This window comes from Amphiura filiformis, chromosome 9 (genome assembly GCF_039555335.1).
Source record: "Amphiura filiformis chromosome 9, Afil_fr2py, whole genome shotgun sequence".
Classification (NCBI taxonomy): Eukaryota; Metazoa; Echinodermata; class Ophiuroidea; order Amphilepidida; family Amphiuridae; genus Amphiura; species Amphiura filiformis.
In genome coordinates, this window is record NC_092636.1 from 32120518 (window position 1) to 32147516 (window position 26999).

The 26999-nt window shown below is 33.1% G+C and overlaps 1 protein-coding gene across 1 annotated transcript in view; it reads right to left on the reverse strand.

Moving 5' to 3' along the window:
• The window catches only part of LOC140160051 (calpain-15-like), a 50026-nt gene that overhangs the window by 15226 nt on the left and 7801 nt on the right, over positions 1-26999 (reverse strand). Inside the window, 3 exon segments of the mRNA XM_072183320.1 lie at positions 17091-17235; positions 19667-19850; positions 20360-20574. Of these exon segments, the coding sequence (XP_072039421.1) occupies positions 17091-17235; positions 19667-19850; positions 20360-20574 (544 nt within the window).

Sequence of the window (26999 nt, forward strand, 5' to 3'; positions counted from 1 at the left end):
TGATTATATTACCAGCTTTGAATGACAGAGCTGGTACCACAAACACATCTATTCATTGGGCTATTCCATTTGAAATCCACACCCCCCTGTGGAAGATTTACAATGCTACCTAAATTCCAGTTGGGCCAAATGTACAATCCGGTTGGAAATAGTCCCATGTTTCATTGTAAATCCAGCTGAATCATGTAGAAGATTTACAAATTTAACGCAATTCCAGCTGGATACCCTATGGAAGATTTGCATTTTGACCTCAATTCCAGTTGGAAACATTTATATGTTTTGTGTGGAATTCTAGCTAAAAACTTCATTCCAGTCAGATACCCTGTGGAAGATTTTCATGTCGACTTCAATTCCAGTTGGAAACATTATCGATGGAAAATTTAACTTTCAGTCGGATACCCTGTGGAAGATTTGCACTTCTACCTCAATTCCAGTTGGAAACATTTACATTTTGTTAGAATTCCAGCAGAGAAGGTCTAAAACAGGGTAGAAATTCCGGGGGAGGGGTCACTCCCATTGTGGCCTGTACACCAATTCACGATAATCAACTTTTGAAAAGCACCCTTGGCTAAAACAATATCCTAAACAGGTGTTTTTACACCCTAAACAGGGATTTTATTCCTTGTTTTCATACGCGTATTAGCAATTGCAATTTTGCCACCCTTTTTTCCAATATTTCATGTTTTTGACACCCTAAACGTGTTACGCGCGTATCGTGCTTACCCACGAAAAACTACCCTTTTTACGCGTTTTCATTATCGCGGATGGTGTTCAGGCCACAATGGGAGTGACCCCCGGAGAAATTCCCTGTGGAAGATTTGCTTGTTTTCCGAGTATGGTGGAAATTTAGAAATAATAAAAACTGTTAGACGCAAAAAACATGTTTGCTTAAAATATTATCATGCTGAAATTTCCAACAATAACCGACACATTTTGAGTTGGACCATCATGGGAAATTCCCCCCCAACCCATTGGCTCATAATTATTGCACAGCCCCTAATGAGAATTTTTGCCTGAATTTTATTTTGTTGTCCAAATTTACGAATTTTTTGTTGTTGTAAAAAAGGATTTTTTATAGATAGAATTCTTGACAGTTTTTTCAGATTTATATTTTGCTATACATTCATTCATTCATTCAAATACCAGATGGACGTTATATCCAACTTTAATAGACCTCAAGTGACAAGAAATCTATTTTGTCTGCATTGTGAAGTTTTTGTTTTAAGAACAGATAATTGCAAAAATATAATGCCACATAAATTAAACCATTAACATTCTAAAACCTATTTTTAGGATGAGTGTCCTTGGCCCAGTGGAATAGTTTTGTAAAACCACTACAAGTTTGTGCACAGAAGCTGTGGACCACAGTGGACAGTGTATGTAGCATAATTTGATTATGATCTTTAGTCTGGGCTTTTCTCAGGATAGGCCTTGCTTCATGTTTTTTTCTACCTGGTTACAGATTTTCACATATTAAACAAATTCAAGTTTTATATTGACATGTGAATTAACCCTTTTTACTGAAGTTCAAGTATAACGAGTCTTCTTTTTTTACTGAAGTATAAATGCGTCTTTATATAACCTCAAAACTGATTACCACTTCACTTTTTGTATTGATATTTTCATACAGATAACAATATAATTTAATTAATATAATTGCCCTGGTTGCTTATTTCTATTCTCGGCTTTCTAGAGTTCAAAATCGTAAACATTTTGAAACAAAATTGCCTGCATTTTTATACCCAGGGCATTTTAATTTTAAGGTGTCATTTTGGTGTCTAAAGGTGAAATTCCAAGCAGGTTGGACAACATACTTTGATGGACAAATTAAATTTGGCTACAATATAATTTTGAATTGATTTCTAGGCCGGGGGTCACTCCCATTGTGGCCTGTACACCATCCGCGATAATGAAAACGCGTAAAAGGGTCGTTTTTTTAGGTGGGTAGGCACGATCTGCAGCGTGTCGCGTTTAGGGTGTCAAAAACATGAAAAATTGGAAAAAGGGTAGCAAAATTGCAATTTCTAAATCTGCGAAATGAAATTTAGGGTATGAAATTTGATGTTAGGAATGAAATCCCTGTTTAGGGTGTCGTTTTAGCCAAGGGTTAAATCCTTGTTTAGGTGCTTTTCAAAAGTTGATTATCGCGGATGGTGTACAGGCCACAATGGGAGTGACCCCCGGTTTCTAGGCTGATTCCTATATATGTATCGTGCCAATGTCTCAGATTCAAATGTCAAAGAACTTGCCCATATGAAAAAATAAACACTTAAAAATTCCACACTACATGCTCATTTTCTGATATCAGAAAGATGAGAATTAAAAAACTCATTCTTAATTCATTATTTCAAGATATTGGAGATATTGAAATGAGGGGATTTTTTTTCAGCTTTGATCGTTATCAAAGCAGGTGGACATGACACTTTTATACCAATTACCTTTTCCGAAAAGTCATTGATATATTAGATGGGCAAATGGTCTTTTGTACTGAGTACCCCCCTAGCTGTTTATACAGGCTATTTGAACCATCAACCATGCCCCCGCATATTTCATTATAGAGCATGACAGTATCCTGCTATGACTATCACCATCCACTTTGTCATATCATAGGAACTAATATTTTTCCCCTGGTCTGTTTTGAAGGGGAAAAACCTCGGGCCCTTCTTGATTTTGAGTTTACCATTTCCTGCCCGCATCCAAAATGATTGAGAATTGCAAAATATTTAGGCCTAATTATTATTATTATTATTAAAGCACATTTCTATAGCGCTCTACAAATAACACAGCGCTTTTGCTCCAAAACAAAAAACATAAGAAAAACAATATAAAAACAACAACAATAATTACACATTTGGAAAAAAGTACGTCTTCAGAAGCCGCTTAAAATATTTGATTTTTATTTGATATTTTGATCAAATTTAATAGCTATGATGCTGAACAAACAAATAACATCCCTGCATTTGTGTGAAATCAACCATAATTGCAATATAATTAAACCCGCAGTGCCAAAATGTACAGACTTGACATTGCATATGTGACCACCCCGGGTGACCACTCATTTCAAAAGAAAGAAAATGATATATTAAGGGGACTCGATCTTTTGTGCGTAATTATAGAGGGCCAGGGATTCACTCTATCATTAAAAAATTATTTGAAGAAGTCAAAGAGCCCTAGGAATAAAAACTGTAGTGTTATTCACGCCAGATACAATTTCTTTATACAACAAAAATTAATTTTTGTAATCGATCAAAAAACAAACGTTTTATATCAATTTGAAATTTAGCCTGAATCCGTAAATATGGTACCTCTCGCCCTTTTTTAGGTCAAGGCTATTTTTTACCATTATGCAGCGAACCATTGTTGAAGCTATTTCACATACATGTACAAAACATTCTAGAGAAAGAATGAGGACATATAGTGTTGAAATATCTTTTGTTGATTTCGAATGATAATGTAATGAAGTCGTAAATTTTAAAGTCAAATTCCTAAAACCAAAACAAAACATTGCGACGCAGATAATTCCCGACTTACGCAATTTCATCATCACATCAGTGTCTTTATAATTTGTTTGAAACCTTAACCAAACGTTCGTGCTATTTATGCATAAAACAGCTAATATATCTGTACAAAACAGTCTTTTTTTAGTAAACAAAAGGCTAAAGATGCCACGATGGCCGAGCGGTAGAGCGCTAGACGCGTAATCGAAGGAAGTTTAGAATCGCTGGTTCGAGTCCCAACGAAGCCTGTGGAAACTTTTTTTTTCTTCAAAATTCATGATCGCATTCCGAAATGAGTCACTTGTCGGTAAATCATGTATCGTATCCTTAATTAAGAATAAACTTTTTGCAGGTCACATTGTTAATTTATTCATTCAAGGTTTATTTTGATTCTCATTTAAAATGTATACTAACAGAACTAAAATATGCTCTTGTAATGTTTTCCATTTGATTTGTCAGCTTACTCTTTATTCATTTGCTTATTTGTAAGACAAATGTCTCGTTCAGAAAATGATTCTTCAAAAACTTGTTCTGTTCTGTTATCATGCTCCCACTTAATAAAACCCAACAACAATAAATAATTATTTTGCCCTATAGGTAATTTTATCAATGTTTAGTCATATCAAGCATTTATAAAATGTCTAAAATTTACATTTTAATATTTAATTACATTCTCTGTTAAATTTCTTGTTTTGACTAATATAAATTTGTTAGTTTACTTTATTTGTACACCAAGCACATGAAATATAATTAATTCATCATTTAACAAACAAAATATGGCCAAACATACTGTCTTAGTTGAAAAATTTGTCATGCATGCACAAATGACAAATTTTAATTTATCGTGAAAAAGTTCCTTCATTTGACAAATTCAGAAAATTTCAGAAAATTAATTTTTATTGCAAACATTTTGATTTTAATAAGATTGTCACTGAAATTTGTTAGGCTTATGTGTGCAATACCTTGTCATTTTATTGTCTTCTGGCATTCTACATTTGCCTATGAACGCATAGTAGATGTGTCAATCAATCGAATTGGTCGTTCATTTTAATTCATTCATTCATTTTAATCATTTGTATTATATTTGTTTTAATATATCAAGCCTGTAAATATTGTCAACTGAGGGAGTATGGGCAATTCACTTGCATGACTTATTTCTGCCCAGTGTTTGTTGACTTTTTCATCAAAAGTAATATTTTAAATGCTAAAAAATATTTATAAAATTTTAAATAAATTTAAAATAATTTGTAATGCAAGAAAATGAATTTTTATTGCAAACATTTTGATTTTAATAAGTTTGTCACTGAAGTTTGTTAGGCTTATGTGTGCAATACCATGTCATTTTATTTTTTATTTTATTGTAATATTTGTCAATTAATCGAATTGGTCGTTCATTTTAATGCATACATCAATTTCACTAATTTGTATTGTATTTTGTTTTTTGTCATAAGCCTGTAAATATTGTCAACTGAGAAAATATGGGCAATTCACTTGCTTGACTTATTTCTGCACAATGTTTAATGACTTTTTCATCGAAAGTAATATGTTCAATGACAAAAAAAAATATTTAAAAAAAACTTACTTATTTTAAAAGTTGTATTTCTATTTCAATGTGATATTCTTTTAAACTTAAAATGAATGCCAATAGCCTTTTCAATTAATTAGTTATCGCCAAGTGGATATTTGATGAATATCAATGCCATACAGTCATACCGTCACAAGGAAATATTTTGAGTTTCTGTGGCTGCAATATTTTTGGAATTGGAATATCTTTTCACAATATCAATGACAAGTGCGGAATTAACTAAATTAATCAAATATTTCATAAAAACAAAGGCATTATGAAGATTGTTAGAATAAAATGAATGCCTTTGATTTTCAAATTGTTTTGCAGGTTGTAACAAATATGTCACATTTTGTTTTGTAGCTAGCCATATATTTCTGAAAGGAGAATTTGTATCAATTATTCACTCTCTTTCTCACATTCATTGGCATGTTTGAGAAAAGATTGTAAATAAAAATATATAAATTGGGACTCATTTCCACAAAACCCTGGACATGTTGACAACCCTTCTGTTGAAATAAAAAGATATGTTGCACTTTATCATGTTCAGGCCCTTAAGATTAGTTTACTATTTGGGTATGCTGTTTTCTATTGTCAATATATTCCCGCAACTATTATTTATCTCCCCCTCAAGCATGACTTTGTTTACTTTTTCTTATGATAAATACAGGTTTGTACTTTTGAATTACGTAATCTCATTTGTATCAAGTCATTGCTATATGTACACTGACAACTGTCAACGTTGGTGGGACATTTGAATTGCAGTTACAGAACATGAGAGAAGGATAAGTAAGTACCAAAGCAGTTTGCAAGCCCTGTTTTGGTATGAGGTAATCTGAGTATATTCACTTGATAATTGTGAAAGAAGAATTGAACACACAGACGAGGAAAGGTGCAGTCTTTGAAATTCATCAGAAATTGGCCTTAATGACAAACAAAAATGGTGTGAAAATCATGACAGACGAGCATACAAGTTAGACACAAGAATAAAAAATATCTCCAAAATGAAACGAAAACAATTATGATTAAATAAATATGCGCATGTGTGGGTGGTAGGCACAATTAAAAGTACCAAAAATGTATGAAAAAAGGAAAATTTAGGCAAAAAAGCGCTATAAATATGACTAAATACAATGCTGCTGGACGTTGTGAGTTAGTTGCTATACTAAGTCTCAGAATGCTGAAATCAAACACACCTTTTGAAATTCAAATTTCTTTTTCAATTTAGAGCCTCTCTATGGTGTGCTGCTTTGATTACATAAACATGACATTTTGAAAACAAAGGGTTTAAAAAGGAAGAAATGTTTGCGAATTCCCCACGGGGACCTCCCATTTTATCTTATCGAACCAGGTACCATTTTAATCTTGCTATTTCTTATTATGTAAAGAACAATGCGTGATAATGCCTACTCAAAATTGGAGATATTCAACATGATCCCCTATCTCTAATAAAAATAGTATAGGTCTAAATAGAGTATAGCATCAACCCTGTGTTATCGGTCTACCAAATTGCAAAACCGCACCAGATTCCATACTTTTATTCTCGAGATATTTAGAATTATGTAACAATACCTCAATTTGACTCATTATTTTCTCCACTATTTTTCACCACTATGATATATCAGGCAGTGTCCATATGCTATTGTGTTTATGCTAATGTCATTACGTAATCAAGGATTCGACTTGGCTAATACACATTTGTTTTGAAAGACAAAGGTACAAAAACTACAAACTAGTCATCAAAGTCATGCTTAGCAGAGATAAATAATAGTTGCAGGAATATATTGACCATCCCTCGTATGTTGTTATTTGTGATTGCAGAGAAATTGGAATAAATAAATAAATACATGTATACATGTATAGGCATATAAGAAAACCATGCCAATAGCACATTTTTGTGAAAGCAATCTGATAAAGACCAAATTTGAAAAGCAATTCTAGGATAAGTAGTGCAATTGAAGTTGTTGCATTTTGAAGCCAATGTTCAAGATTATATAAACATTTTGGGGATTGCTATATAATTTTATCATGAACAATTTTCCAACTGTGCCAAAGGTTGGTCAGTTACTTACCTCCCCCCCCCCTTTTTTTTTAGCATTATGTGTAACTTTCAATGATCCTGTGTCACAACCTGGGGTACCTTTGTGTTACATAGTAAAAAAATTAAATGGTTCAAACATTTTACCTACACATCTCATTTGAAGTGGTTCATCCTCCTGAGCATTTTGACACCTTTTTTATGGAAATCGGTTAAAAAATGAAAGAGTGAGGGCAAAAACAATCACAAACTAGGGAGGATGTAACCCCACCTTTTTTTCCACATTTACAATCATTTTGAGCAAGTATTTGTCTTTTAAATGAACTTCTGTATTTTTTTACTTGGTTTAGATGTCTGGGAGTCCATTTAGACATTTTTTTACTAGATTCAAATTTTTAATGGGGGGTTTAAATCAAATTTACGATATGAATCCCTCCCCCTAATCCTCAGCCACCCTTGGCACATTTCATGGCAAACGTCATAAGAAAATAATAAAAAAATATTTTAAAACAGGATAAAAACATGAGTAATCTAGAATAAATTAGCCTCAATTTAAGACCTAATTGAATCTTCTAAGTGAAGGAATACTCAAGAGACAGTGTTTTGAAATCCAAGCTGCACATCAAAATGTAACAAAGCCACCTTTTTGGGTACCCCAGTGGTTTCTCAGAAAAGTTCTTTGAAGAAAAATAAATTATCTCGCTATCTGAGGGGGAAAATAAATTCGCTCCACACCTCCACCTCAGACTAAAAAAAATATTTAAAAAAATTGCTCCACGTCGGGTCAACAAAAAGATTTGGTGTCAAGGGTAAAAACAAATTCATTTTCATCATTTTAATATTTTAGCTTCAGTACATGTATAATTCCCCAATATTTTGATAAGAGGGTATGATCTATACAATCCTCCCCATGCATCATGTTGATATCTGTATATGCGGCTTTTTGGCCTAAAAATAGCCTTTGCATCTATTTATTCTATTTTTGTATAAACCATATTTCACACAATTTAGCTTCAATATGGCAAATATTAGGTGCTTCGTGCGAATTTGTACCATAAACTTATTCTGTGGGTAGGTTTAGTTTCACACTTAAAGAATTGTTTTCCAACCCCAGCCCCCCTACCATGTCAAATACAAATATATGCCACTGACTTGGAAGGCCCTGCATTCGAGTCCCACATTCTCTCCCTTTTCACTAAATTTCCACAGCTTTATATTTTTAAATCACATTAAAATGGCAAAAAAATATATTTTAAAAAAACGGATTGTTTTTGTTTAATAGTCTCTATTCAATTTCACTATTTTTTTTTTTAATCTGGCAATAAACTGTAGTGATTGTATCTGTTGACTTAAATATTTACAATATTATACCAAAAAATAATTTAGGCCAAAACATTAGAACATTATAATTAGGTGTAGGCCTAAGTTTAACTCTTTAAAACTGTTACTCATATTAAAATGAAGCTTGTTTTCACTACCCAGCAAACACAAAACGTTTTCGACGTCATTCGCAAAAGGTTATAAAAGGTTGTAAGAAAACGTTTAAATGTCGGGTTATATAAAGGGTTTATTTAGAGTATAAAACGTTTTCATAACCTTAAAAAACATTTTTTGATAATCTACTGCTCAGCAAACAAAAATGTTTTACAGAAAACGTTTAAATGTCGGGTCATATAAAGGTTATAAAAACGTTTTAATAACATTCCAAAAACATTCTTGAAAACTTGATACAAAACATTCTAAACAGAATGTTATTTTGGGGTTGAAAAAAATATTTTGCGAAAAATGTTTGCCCAAAATATTTTCAATAACGTTTTAAAAACGTTTTCATGACCTTTATATAACCCGACATTTAAATGTTATTAAAAGGTTTTGAAAAACATTTTAAGAACATTTCTGTATTTGCTGGGTTCAAATATTTTAACATAATGTTATTTAAGAGCTCTTGAACATAATTTTTTAGAAGTGGCTCTATACCTCAAAAATAGATTTTTCTGATATTTTGTGCAATTATGCATGTTAGGGTGTTGACTACTTGTGTGACTAAAAAAAAATTCAAAAATCGGCTCGTTGCCATGGAAACGACCAAAACCCAGATTCTGTCATTTTGGGCCAAATTGGCAGTGAAATTAGTTAAAAAACATGTTATTTCAAGTGTTCGCTGCATCTAAGCCATATAATGCTGGAACATTACATTAATTTCTTGTAAAAGGACATCTATTCATCTGATGATCAGCATATTTAGAGGTCAATAAGTTATTCTTAAGGGTACGTGCAGAGCCCATCTGTCAGGTGTATTTTCAATTTTTCATAAAATGTCATTTTAGCACCTAAAATATCATCATGAAAATCAACAACCCGGTGTTCCCAGGATCTTGTCCATTCTAGTGTGGGTAGTACAAGCTAGGTACTTTACATTTTAGTAAAAATCAGCTTGGGCAAATGTTACTTCTAATTACAGTGTTGCCAGAAAAACCGGAATTTTTGCAAATTGACATTTTGTCAAATTACGCCTTTTTGTCAAAATTTTGTACATTTTGACAAATATTTTCCTTCAAGGTGAATCCAAACAACACTTTTTCATCTTTGTAAATATCTAAACACTGAAAATTCAAAATTAGTGTTGCCAGAATTCTTGATAAAACACCCAATATTAGCATTTTAGTGATTTTGTGTTGATGGTTTGGTTGGGAAATGCTTATTTCTAATTTTCATACATCGAATGTACATTATAGTATTATGAATGTTTAAACACTTGAGCACAAAGTAAGTGTTGCCAGAATTCTTGATAAAACACCCAAAATCATATATATATTTATATGTGCCACGATCCAACGTCAATTTTTTTTTACTATCATCAATATTAATAATAATATCAATGTAGGCCTTTTAACATCATTATCAATAATAATCAATATAAATAATGATCAAAAGTATTAACATCAATTTGGTTTACTATCATCAATAATATTAATAATAATATCAAATATATTAACATCATTATCAACAATCATCAAAAATATTAACATTAACCCTAGAACTACTGAGCCATATTTTGTAACACGGACTACGAAGGGGGGGTTGCAACCCCCTAATTTTCAATTATAAACGTCATATACCGTTATATTTGGAATCAATGTATAACTATGGGTCTCCTCTACCCCAGTGATACCAATAAGTATTCCTCTCATAATGTCGATATGACGTCATAATGTGAGGGCGCCCATGTAAATTTGGAAAATTTCAACAAAAGTATTGGCAAAATTGATTTTTGGCAAAATTTCTACAAAAATGCTAAAACACAGGTGGTGGCGCATTGCATTCTCTAAATTCAGTAAATTTTCATCACAACCGTGTTATTGAATGGGATTCTTTTGAAATTTTAAAACGCTTGAAATATCACAAACAAATAGGCCTATGTTAATAAATAATATAAATACAAGCTAAAACCGTTGGGGTTCGATAATGAACCCCACAAAACTAACCAAGTATATTGAAAATGCCATACGGCCGGGCGCTTTCACAAGTTGCCGGCTTGATCATATCAGCCACCACCTGCTAAAACAAGTAAAAAGTCAATAGCTTATAATAATTTTACATGAGCGAAATGAAAATAATTTATTTTACTGTAGAAACCATTGGTGGCCCTCACCAACACCCCCCTCTATGGTCATCTTTGACAGCCGGTAGTTCTAGGGTTAATATCAATATCAATAATAATCAAAAATATTCACATCAATATCAATAATATTTAAAAATATTAATACCAATATCAATAACACTAATAATCAAAATTATTTATATCAATATCAATAATAAGCAAAATATTAATATTAATATCGATAATAAGCAAAATATTAATATCAATAATAATCAAAAATATTAATATCAATATCAACAATAATCAAAACTATCTTAATATTTTAAAATTGATATTTGTATTAATATTTTTGATTATTATTGACATTGATATTAATATATATTTTTGATTATTATTGATATTGATATTGATATTTTTGATTATTATTGATATTAATATTTTTGATTATTATTCATATTCATATTAATATTTTAGATTATTGATATCGATATTAATATTTTTGATTATTATTGATATCGATATTAATATTTCTGATTATTATTGATATTGATGTTAATATATTTGATCATTATTGATTTTGATTTTAATATTTCTCATTATTATTGATATAGATATTAATATTTTGATTATTTTTGATATGGATATTAATATTTTTGATTATTATTGATATTGATATTAATATTCTTGATTATTATTTAAATTGATATTTATATTTTTGATTATTTTTGATATTATTATTAATATTTTTGATAATTATTGATATTGATGTTAATATTTTTGATTATTATTGGTGTTAATGTTTTTGTTTATTTTTGATATTGATGATAATATTTTTTATTATTATTGATAACGATATTTATATTTTTTAATTATTACTGAAATTGATATCAATATTTTTGATTATTATTGATATTGATATTAATATTTACATATTTTTAATTATTACTGAAATTGATATTAATATTTTTGAATATTATTGATATTGATATTAATATTTTTGATTATTATTCATATTAATAGACTTAGTTTTGATTATTATTCATATTGATATTAATATTTTTGATTATTATTGATATCGATATTAATATTTTTGATTATTATTGATATTGATATTAATATTTTTGATTATTATTGATATTGATATTAATATTCTTGATTATTATTGAAATTGATATTTATATTTTTTTTTTTTTTTTTATTAATATTAATATTTTTGATTATATTGATATTAATATTAATATGTTTGATAATTATTGATATTGATGTTAATATTTTTGATTATTATTGATATTATTGATGTTAATATTTTTGATATTGATGATAATATTTTTGTTTATTATTGATAACGATATTTATATATTTTTTAATTATTGCTGAAATTGATATCAATATTTTTGATTATTATTGATCCAGTCCAGTAAGGCTTGAGTGACCAGTTCAAAATTCAATAGAAAACAAAGAACAAAATTAATACCCATAATTACCCTGACTATAACTTTGTACTAGATAATACTAGAACCGTGGGGTTTTCAAAATTTGAATACGTTTTTAGGACAAGCTATTGATGATAGTAAACCAAATTTTGATGTTGTCAACTTTAGCGTGAGAGAACTGGATCGTGGCATTATGATTTTGGGTGCTTTATCAAGAATTCTGGCAACACTTACTTTGTGCTCAGGTGTTTAAACATTCATATAACAATCTATACTATGTACATTCGATGTATGAAAATTAGAAATAAGCATTTCCCAACCAAACCATCAACAACAAATCATACTATCAGTAAAATACTAATATTGGGTGTTTTATCAAGAACTCTGGCAACACTAATTTTGAATTTTCAGTATTTAGATATTTACAAAGACGAAAAAGTGTTGTTTGGATTCACCTTGAAGGAAAATATTTGTCAAAATGCACATAATTGTGACAAAAAGGCGTAATTTGACAAAATGTCAATTTGCAAAAATACCGGTTTTTCTGGCAACACTGTAATTAGAAGTAACATTTGCCCAAGCTGATTTTTACTAAAATGTAAAGTACCTAGCTTGTACTACCCACACTAGAATGGACAAAATCCTGGCAACACCGGGTTGCTGATTTTCATGATGATATTTTAGGTGCTAAAATGACATTTTATGAAAAAGTGAAAATACACCTGACAGATGGGCTCTGCACGTACCCTTAAGAATAACTTATTGACCTCTAAATATGCTGATCATCAGATGAATAGATGTCCTTTCACAAAAATTTAATGTAATGTTCCAGCATTATATGGGTTAGATGCAGCGAACACTTGAAATAACATGTTTTTTAACTAATTTCACTGCCAATTTGGTCCAAAATGACAGAATCTGGGTTTTGGCCGTTTCCATGGCAACGAGCCGATTTTTGAATTTTTTTTAGTCACACAAGTAGTCAACACCCTAACATGCATCATTGCACAAAATATCAGAAAAATCTATTTTTTGAGGTATAGAGCCACTTCTAAAAAATTATGTTCAAGAGCTCTTAAGTATTGACAAAATATTTGGCAAAAATGTTTGCAAAAATAGTTTAAAATAACATTTTTTGAAAACATTTAAAAAATAGTGTTGTAGTATATTTTCATACAAAACGTTTTAAAATGTTATCATGACCTTTATATAACCTGACATTTTAATGTTATTAAAACGTTTTTACTAAACCAAAAGCCAAAATATAACTTATTTAAAACGTTTTTAAAACGTTTTTGTGTTTGCTGGGTATGCAGCAACAATAAGTTTTGTATAACAGTTTAGTCAAGAAATGGCAAATTTCTTGTCTTTATAATTATGTCTAGAATTTCCTTGAAGTTTCATTCAAGTAGGGATGACCAATGAACCATCAACTTGATTAGAACACTCCCATAGACATGCAGGGAGCTCAACTGTGCACTGCTTGCACAGACATTTCTAAATTGAGCTCATTCTTTAATTTTTCATAATTTTTCTGTAAAAATTGGAGATGTTAATGCTAATTATGTTTTGTAACTATCCTGCAAATTACAGCATCATAACTTATTTGGTTTTTCTGTAAGTGTGAGTCAAAATTGTTCCATCGCCACAGTGCGCTTAATTGCCAGTGGCCCAGTGCAGCACTGCTCAGAATGGCACAAAATATTCAGATGAAAAAGATCAGGTGAACACCTTGACCTACTGAGCTGTAATTTGGCAGAGTTGTTGTTATTACCTCTATCATACTCTCTGTAAAAAGGAAAAAAAAACGGACAAGTAGATCTCGAGTTAAAAATTAAATCACCAGCTTCCCTTTGGAATTTCCAAACACCTTTCGAATCATGATAAATAGACACCTTTCTGAACATAAATGTGAAGTTTCATGCTCATTTGTTGTATTATTCACCTGATCTCAACCCTAAACATTTTCTTATATTTATACCATCTGCACTGACTTGCTGCTATACACGCACAGGAGCTGTACTTTTAAAATACGCGCCTAATCAATAATGAGTCTTTCACTCCATTGTTAAAGTACTGTCCTCCCTGTAGCATATGGAATGACCAGTCCCTGGAGTGTGATGGTTTTGTAGCACATGACAGTATTCATTCAAGCCTATCAAGGTCTGTTATTAGCCACTTGCTGAATGGCTGGGCATTATCAGCTATCAAAGAGATACCTTATGCTGCTGCCAATCACAATAGAGGTTAAACATTTTGTTAAAACCCCAGAAGTGATATCAGGACAAAGCTGTGCATGTTGGTACTTGATTGTTTGGATTCCTATGTTGAAAATCCCTTGTAGTACATTAGTATTTTTCTTATGTGTAGTGTATATTGTTGTGGAAAAAAAGTTCACCTGGACTTTTGATTTTGTGCCACTTTGGCCATTATGGATGATTTTTGGCAAATGTTTTCTAAAAGCATGATTTCAGTGCCTCGGTTTGAAGAAATACTTAATGCTATTGACTAGTAAAGTGCCATTTCATAAGAAACCCTTTGATACTTTCACAATATGCTTGTTTCATGTTTGCATATATATTAAAATAAAGAAATATAAAAAGGTAAATATATGCTTATACCAATTTTGCTCACATTGCTATATTTAGACTTTGTCAATTTATTTCGTTCAATGACCGGTCAGAATGGGAAACTTTGAAAATTCATAATTCGAAAAGTTTTTGACCGATTTTGACCATTTAACCACCAAAATACTTCTGTTGATGAGTTCTTTCCAGAAAACAATCTTTTGTAGCAAAAGGGGCAACATGAAATTATGATGGTCATCCCTAATTCAAGTCAGAAATTTACCACTTCTTGACAAAACATGGATTTTGTTTTCATCATTTATAATAGTTTAGCTTCGTTTTTATATAATTCCCTAAAAATTTTGATAAAGGGGTATTGACAATCCTCCCCATGCATCAAGTTGACATCTATGTAGCTTTTTAGCCTAAAAGAGCCTTCATGCCAGCCTATTCATTCTATTTTTGCACAAACCATATTTCACACAATTTTATATAGCTTTAATATGGCAAATATTAGGCACGTCGCACAAATTTGTACCATAAACTTTTGTTTAAGGGATCTGGAATGAGCGTTTTGAGTGTTTCTACAGTATTTTTTGTGGGACATGAGAGCACATCAGACATATCGAATTGCATTCTGAATACGAATGTCTTTCTGATATCAAATAATTTTCATTTTTTGAAATTCACGATATAAAACAAATTTTATGACAAATTATTAAAATTACGCGCGTATCGTGTTTAGGGTGTAAAAGCATGAAATTTTGGAAAAAGGGTAGCAAAATTGCAATTGCTAATATGCGGAAATGAAATTTGATGCAAGGAATAAAATCCCTGTTTAGGGTGTGAAAAAACAGGTGCATGTTACCTGTTTATGGTAACGTTTTAGGCAAGGGTTAAATCCTTGTTTAGGGTGCTTTTCAAAAGTTTATTATCGTGGATGGTGTACATGCTACAATGGGATTGACCCCCCCCCCCCCCCAGGTTTTCAGAGCTAAATGCTCAAACAAACAAAAACCTGAAAGACAGCGTCAAATTGGTGATAAAATAACTCCAATTGGGCTGAATTTTTTTTTTTTTTTTAATGTATGAATTTGAGCAACATAAGTAACTGAAAAGTTTCAGGTCTGGGTTTTCAAATTTCACAACTACCCGCGGATACACGGAGTGCGGGGACTGGGAGCATGCAATCTCATTAGATCCAGCATTTGATGGTTTGAAACCATGATTACTAGCAAATAATAAGATCAGGTACTATGAAAAGCTGGAATTCCAAACATGCACTTTTCATAATTATAATGAAAATCTGGAAGACTCAAATTGATGATTTTGGTTGGATTTCCAAAATCTTCCACACCCTTTTCAGAGTAAATCTTCAATTCCAGTTGGAAATTTACATGTTTTGGGTTGAAAGATACATGTTTTTGAATTACCCTGTGGAAGATTTGTACTTTGACCTCAATTCCAGTTGGAATATTGACGACTCAACCTGTTGATTTTGGTACTATTTCAGATGTTTTTGAGTGGGAAATTTAACTTTATTTAACTTTCAGTCGGATACCCTGTGGAAGATTTGCATTTTGACCTCAATTCCAGTTGAAATGTCGACTTCAATTCCTATCTGGAATGACTCAAACTGTTGATTTTGGTTGGAATTCCAAAATCTTCCACACCCTTGCCGTACTATTTCAGATGAAATCTGACCTCAATTCCAGTTGGAATGTCGACGACTCAAACTGATGATTTTGGTTGGAATTCCAAAATCTTCCACAGGGGGTGTGTGGATTTCAAATGGAATAGCCCATTTACTGACATGAATAAAATTACACAAAATGGAACTTTTTTCTCCAGGGATGTCAGATTTTTATAGTTTTTTTCATTGCCCAATGGGAGAGATAAACAAAAGCAATTCAGTTTGTGGCTGTGAATATCAATCATTATTTCCTTTTATATCAGTTTCTTCTATTAATGACCAGTGTTGCCAAAATGTTCAGTGCCACGGTGTGGCGAATTGGCTCGCCAGGTCACGGTGAACGACTCTCAAGTAGCCCAATTTTAAAGAATTCATAAAGCACCCAATACCGTACCTGAGATTTGGGCAGTTTTACCTGAATTTACAACATAAATCACCTAATTGAGCGGAAAAGCACTTGACTTAAAAACTTCCAGTACATCACAAAACCCATTGTTATTGAAATTTGGAGCTTCAGAGACTTAAAACTTTTATAATTCGGCTAAATTGAAAGGAAAATACGGAAAAATACTGTCGTGGCCTGACGATTGCACAAATAGCCTAACTTTAGGAAAGTAGCAGCATATGATTTATCTCAAGTAACAGCAAGTAACAGCAAGTAGCCAGAGCAGCATTGGCATCACAGTTAATGACTTACGATGTAGCTGTATACTTTCACACGGTGAGCCAGTGAGTGTTGCCAGCCCCTCTAGACATCTACCAGCAATGAGAGCCTCATAACATCCATTCATTTTAGCCAATGCTTTCTCTATCAATGGTACCCACAGTTGTCTTCTTTTAGCCTGAAAATGAATAATAAAACAGTCAGGGGTGTAAGTAGCTGTTGAAAAAAAAGCGAACCGAGCAAGGCGAATGCTTAATCGGAGCACTATCTTTTTGTATTTTGTTTTTGTTTTTTTGTTCATTTTAATATCATCATTCAACAAAAAAAAATTTATGAAAAAATTCCTGAAAAATCAGTAATCTGTAAAAACTTACATGTACATCCCTGAACAGTTGAAACAAACAAGATGACACCTACAAAAGTACAATCTAATTGTGATAACCTAATCAAAAACACTTACACAGTCTATCAATCACAATGAAGAGTTCATTTTAACCCACTGAAAGAATAGCTTACTGTAGTACACAAATATTGAATGTTTATTATGAGTATTTCACGAGGTAAAATACGGATGCTGCATTCAACAAGGCTTAGCCGAGCTGAATGGAACAGTTCATATTTCACTAAATGAAAATAATCTTTCCAACCTACACTTTGGGGTATCCCTTTATGAATGAATAAAACCATTCAATATTTGTTTTATATAACTCGTATATTAAAAATTCCTTTTTTTTTCCCATTTAGTTCTATAAATCACCAGAAAACAAAGTTAATCAATATTTTCTACTTCGAAATAGTGTTTATTTTAGAAGCAAAACCCACACCTATAATCGGACAGTTGAGGTGGTCTCAGCGCGCTCTACTCTCGCATTTGGCAGTGTTATCATTGTAGCTGCGCACGACAATGAAAAATAGAATATTGCACTCACCCGGAGTGCAATAGTCTTTTTGCAGCTCATGCTAATAATAAAAATAATCAATAGTGATTGGCCAGTGAACTGACTAGAATCTTTGTATGAGTTATGTAAAGGAAAGGTGATTATTTCATGTTGAAACAATTCCTAATAAATATTTCTGTTTTGTTTGAATGTTTCTCATTTCAGTTTTTGAACAAGACACATATAGGCATACAATTCATGAGTTGCATTTTCTGATACAACTTATGAGAAAAACACACACACACACACCCCCACACAAAAAAAAAAGCCTACAAAAATAAGTGGTATAAAATGTCTACTTCCACAGTATAACACATTAGCCATGATTGCAGGATTTGGATCCACAATAGCTGATGGAAGTATCCCATGATGCATTGCAGTCTGTTTGCTTGCTCCATAGAAAATTCATACAAAAACTAATGCGGCCCATACACATACAATTGGGAAATATCAAAGACCTTCGATACAAATTCTACCATTGTGCACTGTACAAATGATCATTAATAGTGCACAACGGCATATTTTGTATTTAGGGTCTTTGATATTGCGCAATAAAAATGAATGTGTATGGGTCGCATTAGTAAGAGCTGTTTCAATATTGAAAGCTATGAACAGTTTCACAATTTAGAGGTCATATTGTTTCACACAAAAGTCTACCAACCCCTGATTTAAGCAAATAAGTTGAAGGGAGGGATTTGTGTCATTTCTATGGAGCATGCAGCAGCAGTTCTCTTATGGTACCGCAGAGCATGATAGGATATACCTATCAGCTGCAGTGATTTGGATCTAACCAATTGGTGAGTGTTGATGTTACAAATCCACATCAGGTAAACAGTAATCACACACTTATGAAGATGAAGAACGAGATATCAAAAATCTCATCCATCATCAACTTTCACATTTCCCCAAAGGAAAGTAACACAAATTCCATCCCTACCATTTTAAGCTCACTTTGCATATGAACAACACTTGGCAGAATCTGACAGTTCTCATCAATAATACTTAACTATTGATATAGTTTGTATGTTTGGAGGTGAAAAACTAACCACAAGGCATGCTCTTTTCCGCTGCGTTTAAACATTTCAATCATCACAATAACTAGTAACCAAACCGATTCCAGTACTAGTAGTATCTTTAATTCCGACTTTTATTATATCAGGGCTATAACAATTTGATAACAATTTGTCGGTCACATCATATACTTTTTCTATTCGAGATTTTTGACTTTTTTGAGAAAACTGGTGTGTTGTAATATTTTGAGCTCTTTTTGGTCTATTTGCTGGTTTTTTTCATAGAGCGCTATTCAACAACGTAAGCAACTTTTACCCATTCATTAGTATGTATCACATACAGATCTATATACGGTGAATGACGCATATAACATACTGATCTATTCAAAGCTTATTTACGTTTATAGAGATCTATACGCATAAAGAAAAACACAGCGAGACTGTAGCATAATACAGCGTAAGATGGACATGTAAATTTCACTAAAATTAAACTTACAAGTCTCTTCTTTATATAAATACCCTGACAAGGACATTCTATTAACCAATGTGTAAGTATGAAGTCAAACCCAATACCAGAATTTTTAATCGCGATTTTCTCGAAAAGTGTGTTCAGTATGCGATGTGACCGACAAAATACCATGGTACATTTTCTATCATTTACCTTTGAGTAAACAAGATGGCCTCTATCACCGCATGGTAATAAATCATCAACAAGGACAGTTTCCCAGATGCCATCTCGACACAATCGTATTTGATAAGCGCCCTCTTTGTTCACTTCCTTTGTAATCATGATGTGTTCCAACAACAACGGTTGCTCTGCTAGCACTGATAAGGCACTAAGAAACCTTGAAGAAAAATCAAAATAAGGATACAGTTAATTGCAACAGACCTTTTTACAAACATCTCACAATGCACTATTTTTGAAGTACATCTGCTGCCAGTAGTCTCATACCTGCATCTTAGTGCTGCACTCGTGTGTGGAGATGAGACTCCCTGGAATCGTGCATGCTGGGATTGATGGAATAAGGGCAATAGGGAAATCCCCTTTGTATGGTCACAAACAGAGGCATGTGGACTTCCATGGTGAAAAGGCTGCTAGCTCCAAGGTTCCCAGGATCCAAAGGAGGAAAGCAGTAAGTCAGTCCAAATCCCCTTGGAAAAAGATCCAATTTTTCAAAATCTACATCCCAAAAAAAAAATCCTGCCCTACTGTATCTTATTCCATTCCTATATTAAGTGTGCTGAGGTGTGTGGGTTTATGCAAGTGCGTAGCGCGCTATAAATCACTCAAACATCTTTCATGTCATAGACATGAGCCCCTTGATTGAAAAACAAACTGCATTATTGAACATACCAACAATTGCCAAGTACGCCCTGAGATATATCCGATGGCTTTGGTGTCCTAAACACCTTCCACGTTGTCATTGCTTCCTCTTGATTTTTGACAGTAATCTGTTCTGGTCTTTGCCACTTGGTCACTCTGGAGCCTGTGTGTTCCGGTCTCTCTGGTCGGAAATATAAAGACTTTGGTGCCGGCGGAAAAGAGTCGTCCACAAATTTCATGCCATTCTGTCATCAGAAGAGAAAAGAGTGCAAAATTGTTTATAATTGAATGCAATGTGCTATTCCAGTTGAAATCCACATTACCCCTGTGGAAGATTTTGGAAATATCTCCCATAGAGGGAGTATGTTTTTCAAATGTAATTGGTCAGGGTTAATCATTTTGAAACCCACACTCCATTTGTGTTATGGCTTGACCCATATCTTACACAACTGGAGTGAGTATTTCAAATGGAAGTTTCCTAATTGTCTATTGTATCTAAAAGTCATACTCCCTCTGTGGAAGACTTTAGCTAAATCTTCCACAGGGGTAGTGTGGATTTTAAATGGAATGGCCTAATGCAGTATTGTTGCTACTGAACAATCCGTTATATGATGAGTAAGATTGTATGTTTACCATATTATTAGAAGTATACCTATTGCATCTAGCCGGGACATCATTGAAGCAGTTTATTCCCACGCAGGGTTTCCAACTCATCATACTTGGGCAAAATCAAATTTTGACTCTCCCAACCAAATTATTTTCATAAAAACCATAAATTTCTCAAAAATTATTATGCAGTGTGTAAAATATGACAGATTTTACAGAAATAAAAAAAAATTGATTTTCATAAATGCAGCGCTAATTAATTCACTGAGCACTTCTCACTATTAAGTTTGACTGCTGTATGTAGTTAGCGAGATATTGCAATTGATTTGATGAACAGTGACTGGCAAACTCTGTTAAAAGAAATGACAGACTGCTTTCACATCAAGTTATAACACATCCCATTATGATAACACTTCCAATTTTAAAATTGCTCACAAAATATTTTCCACATATAGGAAATAAAGTTCTACATTCTTTGAAAATATTTTAATCTTTACCCAGAACAGGCAGCGCAGACAAACGTTGAAAAAAAGAAGTAATGCAACGAAAATCATTCAAACCTATTACCCTAGATCTCCAGTGTGCCTCTGTGGCTCAGTTGGCTAGAGCGTTGAGCTACTAATACGAAGATCGCTGGTTCAAATCCGGCCAGATGGACTGTTTTTTTGTTTGTTTGGTTTTTTTTCAACATTTATGTGCGCTGGCTGCTCTGGGTACAAATTAAAATGTGTTCATCTTATCAACCCAGAGAACCAAGTACAATAATTTTCAACTACATTCCTTGCCATATATCTGGAATAATGCCATGTACGTGTATTCTACATCCTGTTAGTTATGATTCACAATCAATTGCATCAACTCTACCTGGAGAGATATTATGCTCTGCATGATAGCCATATAGCCTTCAACATAAAAGTGTTGAGATATTTTCTCAAAATATCAAGAGCTATATCAAAAGCCTCTGAAATACTCAGCTTGTTTGTACTCATTTTAATGCATTTTTCATGCTGATTTCAAATATGGTCAAGGAAATGTACAATTCTGACATTTTTGAATTAAAAAAGAAATTGAAACTTGTCACCTGCTGTCGACACCCAGTGTGGAGAAAGTTTCATGTTACCTGTGTACTTGAATTTAAACCACAGATTGCCTGGTTCTAATTGTAAGCTATGTTGTAATTTCTGTTGCAAATACAGATCACTGGACACTATCCAATTTTACCATCCCAGAATAATGCATCCACTGTAGACACCAAATCAATCACCTTTAAGTAAAGAGCTCCAATTTTGACTTAAACTTGAAGTGCCCATGTTAAAGTAATTCCAGAAAAAAGGGTGTGGCACTGGCACATGATGCACTCCCAATGAACATCTCTATGAGTCCAGATAAGATTATCACCTATCAGCATCATCCTTGCTTTCATACTTTCATGTCTTATTTTCAGCAAAATTGTAAGTACATGTACATGTATAATGACAGTAATGTTAGCACACAATGAAATTTCCATAGTGCCTATAATTGTCGTCATCTATCTTACCCTCCTGCTCCAAAGACTAGCCGTGATAACAAACTGTAAAGCGATTTCCAATCCTTTTCTACTTTCACGACTGTAGGAAAACAATCTGGAGCGATAGAAAGGCCCGCTAATCTGATTGGATGGATATGCGATCATCATTTTGGAGAACTGTTAATCCAAAATCTCACTAAGTTAAGAAGTTGTTTATACATGTAAGGAGACACAATTGTAAGTTCTGTATACACCTGCCCCATATAAAGAATAGTGACACATACTTTGTTTTGGTGAGCAATCTCAATCTCAAGTCAAATCAAAGCTCAATCAGTTACGTCATAACAAAATGAACTTTGTCCTCTGTCTTATTGGAATAGTCAATTGTACTTTCTCATCATTAGGGGCAGGATTACAAGAAATTGTTTCCTGATTACCTAATACAATCACTCAATGCACAATTTCTCCATATCGAAGTGGATATAAATAAATGCAATAGCTGCCATATGTAGAGCTGCCATTTGCCCATGTGTAGATGAGTACAATATATACTGTGTGTAAATTGCCAAATGTTCACAGGGCAGATATTGCACTTACCCACTTCTGGCATTGAACATTCGATACAAGTGGTGTGATCAAGCAAATGAGTCGTATATCGGGAATATCGATTTTGAGATTTTATTTTTCAGAGCATCACAAAAATGACCATGTATCTCTGGAACCACAAGTTAAATTATGATGGAGTTTTCAGAAAAATAAAGATTTGAAAATGTCAATGTAATGAAGTTGAAAACTGAATTTTGATTTTGATAGAAATGAGGACTCATTTAGCTTGATCGCATCACATAATAATTATCTAAAGTGGACTGGGAACAAAATGATTTCACATTTCTTGCCCTTTATAAAGTTTTACACATAAAAATCAAGAAATTCAATATTTGAAGAGTCACCCACAGTCATACGATCCACTTATCTTGTAGAATTGAAATGTACATGTATGTAACTGGGTTATTTGCACAAAAATTTCATATCTGTTGTTACTTTAAGTTTAAAACTATTGTAAGCTGCCTTTTTCTTCCAACAATACACTGGCCTATCTTGCACATTTTTCTATTTAAAAAAAAGATGTACTTTTTCAGTAGAAGTGAAAAACAGGACATTCAAGGAAATATATTCAAGGAAATGTTAATTTGTAAAAATTAAGATGGAGTGAAAATAAGAAAATTGCATCTGCAATAAGGGCATGTTATTGTCCTGTGTAGGAAGTGCAAAAGGGATCGCACAAATCCCTGTGATGGCCCCTTGATGCCCGCCACTCACTGACTTACAGTCAATGTCTTGTCACAAACACATGATACATGTCATTGGATGGTTGAATCACTTAATTCCTGGTTGAATTGATTCAAGAGACACTAGGATCAACAACATGCTCATCTATCAGGGACACAGTTCTTAAACCCCAATACATTTGTACATTCATTGAATGACCTTTGAAGATTTGGGTACAAAAACTCATACTCTGCAACTTGAGGTCAAATTTTGCACTATGATTATGTAATTGAGATTATTGGACTATGCCATTGGGATGAGACTCTTGTGGTCCATAGTGAGAGTCATATCAAGTGCCTTGTTATTATAATCAGGTATGTGATGAAGACAGAAACTTGGTTACTATCAAAACAATATGGAATAATCGTGAGTGCAGGGAGCTGAGCAACTGTAGTATAGTGATGGGTGCAAGCCCGGGGGTGGTACTCACTACAAATGCTACATGTATATGGGGATGTGCCACCCAAATGGGTAGGTTTACCATGAAAAATCTTTAGACATGGGTCTATGTTTTGAAGAAAAATCCTTAGACATGGGTATCCCTTTTAGATTTTCCCTGCTATGTGTGAAAAACATGCGGGATAACATGTTGCTTTTACTATTTTCAAGCTCAAATCCTTAGATATGGGTCCTTATTTCCTGAAAATCCTTAGATATTGGTAGTAATGGGGATGGGTTCGGAAGCTCGGGCCGCACATCCCTGTAAAAAAATCAAAGTACCCCCCAGGTGCAGGTGCCCGCTTAAGGGTTTAGCCTACACAACATGTGTTTTCCTATATTTTACCAAAACAATTTTACAATTTGAGTCTTACAATTTTGTAGATTTAAGTAACAATTCATCCATCTTTGGGTGACGTGTAAGCCCATAAACATCATAGCATTATTAAATACTGAAGTGTATTATAATAGGCTATTTTGATTAGTCAACTTTGATGACACAGCCAACTAAACACTATTTGCAATTTAATTAACAATGACTTCTTTAATCCTACTGTTTAGCATTCTACTTTAATAGCTACTTATAGACTGACAAAGTTCATAGTCTAGTATGGTGACACAATTTTAGATTCACCTTAAAAATGTCAATACTGGGTGAGTGTCCACACAATGTCACATGATTTGTTGTTTTCAAGTTCAAGAAGACTGATGAGTCACTTGATGCTAAAGATTTGAATTTGAAATATGGACAAAAAAGTCATGTTGTTTTTTCAGAAATTTGTCAATGCGGCAAAGCACAGGACTGCTGCATACGGAGTTCCGGACCTGCAATTCAAAATGTAACAAGGTGATTTTTTTAAATAAAAATGAAAGAACTGCAGTTTAAGGGCCACCTGTTTGACTGCTTGTAATCAGTGGATTGCAAGTTCGAGCCCCAGCGGTGCCATCTTGTTGTGCACTTGGGCAAGGTGCTTTACCTTACTTGCCTCTCTCTACCCAGGGGTGAAATGGCGAGCTGTTATGAGTATTGTCCATTGAGCATTTCCAACATTTATTTTATTTTATTTATTTTATACTCTCAAACTTGCAATTGAGTGCCCCCAGGCTGAAACCTAGCATAGTACCCTAATGTTTTTGTTTTATTTGCAACTTTAATTATTTGTGTATACTTGTTTTGTTTTGTTCTTAAAATATTGTGAAAATGTCTGCCAGAGCTTCTCCTACACTCATAATATTTTACTTGCTTCTAGAATTGAGTGTACACACATTTGGCAAAATTTCTCCTAATACATTCTGCTATGGAAGCAACTGCCTGTGTACTATGCAGAGGCAATTTAACCTGTACAAAACAAGAATCTATGTATTTTTGGATCCATCGCACCTATGATATTTCCACAATCTTACTTGGCAAATTATGCCAATTTTTGATAAATTTTTGATTGCTTGGCTGCTAGTCTCCAGGAAAATGGTACACTGACCCTCCGATCATGCTGTAGAGCAGTTTGATGAGCAAGAGTCTCTATTCAACCAAATTCATCAGAGCATGAACATTAAATCAAAGCAAAAATATTGGCAATCGTTTTGCTCTATCAGACAAATTGAGGAAGTGATGAAAACTAGGCTGCCTATGATGAGGCCAACATTGTGATGTTGATTTCAAACCTCAAACCAGAACAAAAGAGATGTAACTGTCATTTGCTTTCTGCTACATGTATGTAGAACTTTTACATTTTCAGTGTCCATGGGTAATGGTTCTCAGAGCTGTGAGGGTGCACTGCACCCCCTAGTGCCAATTTGAAAAAAAGCTATTTTTCTGTAAAAATTCATTGAAAATCAGCCCATATTGAAGAAAAAATTCACAAAAGGTCCGTTTCTTGGAAAAACACTTCTAAAAAACGGAAGTCATCCAACTCTACCATAAATACTAAAAGGCTCCAGAAATCACTCACTTGATAAATCAAAACCTGTTTTATCTTATAAAATCTATTTGAAGCTATTTTCAAAACACAAGACATCTAATGGCTATTCCAGTTGAAATCCACACTACCCCTGTTGAAGATTTGGGAAATATCTTCCATAGAGGGAGTATGTTTTATAAATGTAATTGGTCAGGGTTAATCATTTTGAAACCCACACTCTCCCTGTGTTATGGCTTTACCTATACACTGTATCTTACACAACTGGAGTGAGTATTTTAAATGGAAGTTACCCAATTGTTTATTGTATTCAAAAATCGTACTCCCTCTGTGGAAGATTTTAGCTAAATCTTCAACAGGGATTTTAAATGGAATAGCCCATTAGAGACAGATCAGTATCTGTAGTGCTCACAACACACACACACAGAAAAATGATTTCATTTTGAATCTAGGATAATAATTTGCATCTCTGATTACACTGTGTACTAGGAGGCAGCTGGTGCACAATATTTATTCAATTTCATCATCAGCATTCATCTAATCTGATTGTTACGACGGCACTATTCGCAGATTTGATCAGTGAGAAAAATGCAACACATAAATATAATTGGGTTTAGTCCCGGTGGGTACTCTGTACAAATAAATCAATGACCATACGGAGATGTGTTGCCAACCAGTCATATTTTCATCCAATTGGTATATCAGGAAGACAATGACCCATGCTTTTTTATAGTCAATTTTGATATGGAGTGATGATTTTTTATAGTCCATTTTGATATGGAGTGATGATTTTTTTATAATAAATCTAGACATTTGTCAAAATTTTGGCAAAGTTGCTTTAAATTTGACAAAGGCTTTAGATACTGGTCATGCT